The sequence below is a fragment of the Bombina bombina genome, chromosome 7 (genome assembly GCF_027579735.1).
Source record: "Bombina bombina isolate aBomBom1 chromosome 7, aBomBom1.pri, whole genome shotgun sequence".
NCBI classification, from domain to species: Eukaryota; Metazoa; Chordata; class Amphibia; order Anura; family Bombinatoridae; genus Bombina; species Bombina bombina.
Genome location: NC_069505.1, coordinates 280831339 through 280839296, shown reverse-complemented (window position 1 = coordinate 280839296; position 7958 = coordinate 280831339). Strand labels below are relative to the sequence as shown.

General features: G+C 38.6%; 1 protein-coding gene across 1 annotated transcript; it reads left to right on the top strand.

The window, feature by feature from the left end:
• Positions 1-2018: 2018 nt before the first annotated feature.
• On the top strand, positions 2019-7437 carry BHLHE40 (basic helix-loop-helix family member e40). The gene is made up of 5 exons (XM_053688968.1): positions 2019-2248; positions 3658-3727; positions 4237-4344; positions 5421-5532; positions 6218-7437. Exons 1-5 carry the CDS (start codon positions 2184-2186, stop codon positions 6922-6924), a joined length of 1062 nt encoding a protein of 353 aa, XP_053544943.1. The 5' UTR covers positions 2019-2183; the 3' UTR covers positions 6925-7437.
• The last annotated feature ends 521 nt before the right edge of the window (positions 7438-7958 follow it).

Genomic DNA, 7958 nt, shown 5'->3' with positions numbered 1-7958 from the left:
GGCTCACCCATGTGCATTATTGCTTTTTCTCCAACAAAGAGAATAAAGCAAATTGGTAAATTGGAAAGTTGTTTAGAATTGTACGCTCTGTCTGAATCATGAAAGAAACATTTTGGATTTCATGTCCCTTTAAGTCATATTTTTATGCCAACAATGTGAAGAACAAGCAACTTTTTCCTGATGCCAATGATCTTATTTTGTTTGAGGCAATGCTCTTCAGTCCTTCACTTCTCTGACTTGACTACTGTATGTGTCTGAACTAAGAGGGAGTTTGTATTTACTTTGGCCTGACAACTGAAACATTTTAATAGGGTGCATTGATTTTTATATCAGATCACAGAAATAAACCTACTATAATATACAAATGTGTTCCTGTTTTCATTTAGATTTGAGTCTTAAAGGGACATAATAGTTAAAAACGTACATGCTCTAATTTGTTTATAAGCATACTTAGATAGTCCAGGAACAGCAATGCATACTGGGAGCTAGCTGGTGACTGTTGGCTACACAAATATGCCTCTTGTCTTCGACTCCCCAAATGTGTTCAATTAGGTTGCAGGATTTAAACATTTATATGCAGTGCAATAATAATATGCTTTGTTTTGCACATGTGTGTCCCTTTAATACTTTAAAATCTAACCAAAAGTGTTTGAAAACTGAAATATTTTGTAGATGATGTGTAATTTATTTTAGCTAACAAAGATAATCAGTTTCACAGTCAAACAATCTAAATGTAGAAAACATAATTTTGCACATAGTTTATGAAATCTAGTTTTTATAAGCGACAAATGTGTGCAGGCACCTGATTGGCAGCTAGATCCCTTTAATGTAGGATATGTGTGGATTATTATTTAACAAGGGATACCAAGAGAACGAAGCACATTTGAAAATAGAAGTAAATTTAAAAATGTCTTAAAATTACTTGCTCTATTTGAAGTTTAATATTTACTTTCCTATCCCTTTAAATATGACAGATGTAAACGTGTTATATTTATCTTTTTTTGAATTATTTTTATTAAAGGGACAGTAAAGTCAACATTAAACTTTTATTATTCAGACAGAGCATGCAATTTCAAACAACTTTCCAATTTATGTCTGCTAGCAAATTTGCTTTGTTTTCATGGTATCTTTTATTGAAGAGTAACAAACCAGGTAGGCTCATAACAGCTCAGGAGTGCATGTGTCTTTAGTACTCTATTTACAGCAGTGTTTTTCAACATTATTTGTAGCTTTGTTATACAATGTTGCAAAACACTGCTGCCATAGAGTTCTTATGAACCTACCTAGTTTTACCCTTCAATAAAAGATACCATGAAAACAAAGAAAATGAGATAACTGAAGTATTTTGGAAAGTTGTTTAAAATTGCGTTCTCTATCTGAATTTTAACTTTACTGTCCTTTTAAATGATTCTCCATTACAATTTAGTAACAATATTATCAATAATGGGCATTGCAATCAGTGCATAGAACAGGAGGTCTCCTATAAGCTCATAGACCAGATACATAGAATACTGAGTACGTTAATGTTTATCTTAGCTGATCACACAAGAAGAGATTTGTGCAGACTGATTTTCCAGTGTGATTTTACTGATTCATAGTTTGATCTGCAGAACACATACAAGTAGTCTGTACTGCAAATATATCTTCATAAAGCATTACTCACAAGAAGGCTGTGAATATGGATGCAGCATTTGCTCACCTGTCTTCCAAGTGGGAAAACAAAAATTTTCCAATAAGGCCCCTGGGTGAAAAGGTTGGACAGCCCTGCTCTCCCCATTGCTGTGCCTCCCTCCTTCTGATGCCCCCACCACCACAGTGCTCTCCCCTGCCCTCATGCCTCTCCCTGTCTATCCTCGTGTTGCCCCCTCCTATCTCCTCGTGCTTGCTGTCCTCTCTGTAACAGCATTGCCTAGCACGTGAGGTCCTCTGACAGAAGCAACAGCAGCTGCCTCACTTGGCACAAAGCATGCTGCTGTCACAGGGAGGGACACTTAGCCACCCCCTCACAGTAATGAACTCCCCCTCCCACCCCTTTAATGAGAAGCCTTAGCCAGAAGAAAAGCACATACAGCCTCAGAATTGTCTGTACTTCCTAGGAGAGATACTGTGACTGCTGCTCCTCTATACACAAACCAACCTGGGATATAAACAGCCTGGCATTTGTTCAGCACTACTGTAAAAGCATGGAAAGGATTCCCAGTACTCAGCCCTCAACTAACTATCTGGAGAGATCTTCCTCACTGTCTGGGTGAGTTCTATAGTTGTATATGTTACTGTTATATGTATGCTTGTGAGTGCATATATTCTGGTGGCATATCTATGCTGTCACTGCTCATTTGTTAGTGTTATGTGTTATAGTTTGAGTATGTGTTTATTTTGTGTGTATGTGGCTGTCAGTGTGTGCATTGCGTGTCTGTCAATTGGCTTGTGTTTTTTTATTGAGAGTGTATTAATTTGCTGCCAGTGTGCATTTCCTTCAGTGTGTGTATATCTGCACCTGTATGTGTCATTGTGTGTATATTTGTCATTATTTTGTCTGAATTTGTTCTACATGTGTATATGTGTCAGATGGTGTATGTGTGGGTTATGTGTTGTGTGAATGAAAAACTGTCAGATTTTGTATGTATTATGTGTCAGACTGTGTATATTTGTGTTGTATATGTGTGTGTTGTGCATGCAATGTGTTACACTGTGATCTGTGTCAAGGTATATATGCATGTGTGCATCAGTGTGCCAGCATGTGTCTAGGTATCTGTTTATTTCTCAGCACCTATGTGTGCAGGTGTCTTGTAACAAGCATGTGTGTGTCAGTGAATATTGTGCCTGACACTGATATTGAGCCTGCTTGCTTCAGCTGGTACTGACACTAGTGGTGAGACAGCACTGTCATTAGAATATTCTGTGTTTGACACATGCTTTCTGGTACTTGGTCTGTGTATTTTTAGTTTTCATGTACTGTTATTGCAGGGTTTGACAAATCTTGGGAGTCACAACTAATATAATTTTGCTTCTGGCTCTTAATGTTGTTGCATCTTTTGCTCATGGTTCTAATTAAGTCCCCCCTGTGTTTCTGGGGCATGGCATGTTCTGGCTGGCATTGCTAGTACTGGAGCTGTAGTGTGTTCGCTCAGTCTGGTTTAGTTGCTCTGATAATGTCTGTCTCAGTCACTCTAGTATTGCTATTCTTTACTTTGTGCTTGGTACCCAGCATATTCATTCTGATACAGAATTTTGCCGATCTGAATTTGATATTTGGCACCATCGCTTTAGTAAATAATCTGCATCATTTGAACTGTCTCCTTAAATAGAGCATGTCATTTTAAATAACTTTCCAATTTATTTCATTTATCGAATTTGTTTTGTTCTAGTATATCTAGGTAGGCTCAGAAGATGCTTATTGATGGCTGCAGATATATGCCTCTTGTGATTGGCTTTCAGCTAGATCCCAGTAATGCATTACTGTCCCTTCAGTAAAGGATACCAAGAGAATGAAGCAAATTAGATACTAGAAGTAAATTGGAAAGTTGTTTAAAATTGTATTCTCAATCTGAATAATGAAAGAAAAAATGTTGGGTTTTATATCCCTTAAACTGCCATCATTTCACTTTGTGTATCCTTCACTGTTATTTACTCATGATTCTTTTTTCTTGTTTACAGGGTGGATTTATCACATATGTATCAAGTTTTTAAACCAAGAAAAGGGCTGAAAAAGTGTGATGACAATAAGGTAAATGTGACAGAAATCCTGCAATCGAAAAATATTACTTCTTATCTGATATTCATTTAGTGACCACAAACACTCAGACAAAAAAAAACCCAGTATTATCAAACAATTATATCTAATGTCTGTAAACGTGTGACTGTGAATAAAAATAATGTTAGAACATATTTGTAACTATTCTGAACTCATCAGGAACAATGTGGTTCATTTACAATTTCATTTATATTTTAACAACAATTCAAAAACATCAGCAGGCCATAATATCCTGGTTGTCATTCATATGTGGGTACAAACAGTGAGCAAACTTCTACATTAGCCAGAGAATAGAGCACACAGTGTTGCCAGTATGTTTTTTTTCTGTTTCTTTATGTCTGGGTGTTCTATTAATCTCACGTGTACAGTCACATGTAGCCAGTCTACTGTACTGCTCAGGGGTCACCAGGGGGCAGTATACACAGAAAACAAACCGTGTTGGGATTACTTGTGTCTGATTGTAAATATCCTCTCCCCTCTAGGATACATACAAACTACCGCATCGACTCATTGAGAAAAAACGAAGAGATAGAATTAATGAATGTATTGCTCAACTCAAAGAACTGCTTCCTGAGCACCTCAAACTGACGGTAGGTGCTGACTACAGCTAAGCAATAAATCATATGAATTTTATACAATAGAGATTACAATCTACTATGTAATTGCACTTGAAAAATCACTCTGAGTAAAACACAACATATTTAATTCTGGAATGTACCACTCAGTGCAGTAGAATTGCATAATGAACACGTGCATAATAAAAAGACAATGATTTAACACCTACTCTGAATTTCAAATAAGTAGTATATTTCTTTTATGACAAATTTTTTTCCCCCTCCTTTTATGGCCCACTGTATAATGTGACAGACATCAGCCAATCACAGACTAGTATATGTATTCCCTGTGAGCTTGTGCACACGCTCAGTAGGATATTGGATATTGTTCCCCAGAAAGTGTGAATAGAAAAAGATTGTGCAAAATTTGATAATGGAAGTAAATTGGAAAGTGTCTTAAAACTGCTGCTCTTTCTGAATCATAAAAGTTTGTTTTGACTTGTGTCCTTTTAATTATTTTTATAGGATAGCTTTATACATGTCCCAACCATCATGAATTGCCTTACAGTCCTACTGGGAGTGTATTTTATTAATCAAATATATTTTCTGTAAAGAAGCTGTTCCAGTAATTACTTCGGAACATTTTTTTTTTTCTTTTTATGTTGCACTTGCTGTGAAAAGTGCTTTCATCCTAAGCTTTTCACATACACAGAATAAAGATGTGATATTGTGAGGAACAGTGTACTGCAGATTTAAACGTCATTGTCCACCACTGGAAACTTACACTATAAATGTTTACAGTCATAACAAGGCATTTAGAAACACTGTAGAGTTGCCACCCATCCCTTAAAATACAAAACGCTTATAAGTTACACATGCTGCAGGGTGTGCAGGGAGGAATATGAATAGTGCTGTCCTGAAACACAATACATGTTCCTCCCGGCACACCCTGCAGCATGTGTAACTCAAAAGTGTCAAGGATAACATGGCTGAGATGGCAACCCTACTGTAAATATACAGTTGCAGAAAGTATCACACTATAGATGCATATTACAGCTGCAGAACATTATGCAAAGATTATGTGTTTAAACATTCTCCTTCCTTTCCTATAGACTCTGGGACACCTGGAGAAGGCTGTCGTTCTTGAGCTAACCCTGAAACATCTACAATCTTTGTCCAGCCTGATTGAGCAGCAACAACAACAGATTATCAGTCTGCAGAGAGGTCAGTAAATACCCTCATCCCTTAAAACAATAATCAGACATACCCTCAAACACTCAGCAAAATAGCCAGTAACCCAGAGGCGTAACTAGAAACCACAGGGCCCAGGTGCAAGAATCTAAGAAGGCCCCCCCCCCCTATTAATCAGATTACATGTCTGCAAAAGGAGGTACCCTGTGCCCACAGTCTGTGAGATGGTCTAACCCCTATTACTGTATATAGTGACACTGTTTAACCAACCAGTACTGTATATAGTGAGTCAGTGACACAGTCTGTAATCTGCCGGTGAGATGGCTGGCCTGACCCTACCCACCCCAGTACTTTATAAAGTGACCACAGTAGTCTGTGACATTGTCCAGCCCCCCCGTACTGTATATAGTGGTACTGTATAGACTGACACTGTTTACACCCCGCCCTCCATGCTGTAGTAACGTGGTCTGTAATTTGCTGGTTCCACAAACATACACACACACACACATGCATAAATACACACACAGTCACATACATACATACACACCCTTGGGGGCCCAGTCGCAATTGCGACCTCTGCACCCCCTGTAGTTTCGTCCCTTCAGTAACCCACTCATATGCACCCTACTGTCCTATTAGCCTACAGTGCAATCAGTAACTTACCAATTCAGCTTGCAGGATAGTAACACTTTGCTAAATGAGTCTTTAATGTTCTCAGGTTCTCCATCAGAAGCTAAGAAAAATTCTGGAGAGGATATGTTCCGTTCAGGGTTCCAGCTATGTGCAGAGGAGGCTTTGCGTTTTTTGAAGGATGGTGAGAGATGTGAGTTGGTTTCTCACCTTCATCGTGTTGCTTCAGATATCAGCCAAAGCCCTGAAAGAACTTTACCGTTTCCTGTTGATTCCGCCCCCAAAGAAAACGCCACAAACTGTGTGCCTGTTATTCAACGTGCAGGTCCTGTTTCAGCTGGGGAACAAAGTGGGACTGATACTGACACAGACAGTGGATATGGGGAAACAGAAAAGGGGGAAGGAATCCGCGAACAGACGGGAGCCAGAAAAAAAAGGGTCTCCAGTTCTTCAAACATGGACATGATGATCAAACAGGAACCAGAGGAGCCCCCTAGAAAGAGACCCAGGATGGAAGGCACAGAGGTGGAAACCCAGCTTGGCATCAGTGATTTCAATTCAACAGGGTCTTATCATACCAGCCCTCCTCCTCCCTTTTGTCTCCCCTTTTATCTTATACCCCCTTCTGCCTCTGCCTATCTCCCCATGTTGGAGAAATACTGGTACCCAAGTTCTATACCCTTGATGTACCCAATGCTATCACAATCCGGGCCATCAGTATCTCCCCAAGACTCGTCATTACTGATGCAAGTCCTCAAACAAGCATCCACACCAAATATGGATGGGAAGGACTGAGCTTGAGGTAGAGAACACAACATGGTATTTGTTACCGCACTTTGTAAGGCGGAGACAAAAACTCACGGTATGACCCACAGATGGCACCACAGACTGCAGGAGTGATTGCAAGTGAGAACTAATAAGAGAAGGACTGTGAGTCTTGTACTATTAGCTTGGGGTATCTGGTGGTACCTGAAGGCTGTTAAACATTGTGGGTTGTAGAGCGGAATGTTTCCTCCCTGTGTCTTACACGACTAGAGGAGGCTTCACCAGTGAGTCTCAGAACTTCCACCATAGACTCTTAGCCCTATCATGGTCTCAAGAATGGAAGGAGCAGAACAGGAGACATCTGGACATACAACACTTAATATGCAAAAACCTCTATAAACCTTTTCTCTGACGCAGGTGACAATTAAATGGCACTATATAGCAGTGCAGCTTTCTGAGTTGCAGATTGTTGTCTTATTTTTTTAAAAACTTTTAAATATTATAATATATTATTAAAAGAAATAAAATCTTTAATTTCTTATATGATGTAGTTTCAGTCTGTATAATTGTTTACCCAAACATCCAACTTGTTATGTGTTGTACCATAGAACTTTCTGGACTCCATTCATACTAGAAATGAATGGGTGAGATCTGTAAGAATATTAAAGGGATACTAAACCCAATTTTTTTCTTTCATGATTCAGATAGAGCATGCCATTTTAAGCAACTTTCTTATTTACTCCTATTATCAATTTTTCTTCGTTTTCTTGGTATTTTTATTTGAAAAGCAGGAATGAAAGCTTAGAAGCTGGTGCATTTTAGGTTCAGCACCTGGGTAGCGCTTGCTGATCGGTGTCTAAATGTAGCCACCAATTAGCAAGTGCTAGCCAGGGTGCTGAACCAAAACTGGTCTGGCTCCTAAGCTTTCATTTGAGCTTTTTTCAAATAAAGATACAAATAGAACAAAGAAAAATGAATAATAGGAGTAAATAAAAAAGTTGCATAAAATCGCTGCTCTATCTGAATCATGAAAGAAAAAATGTTGGTTTAGTATCCCTTTAATC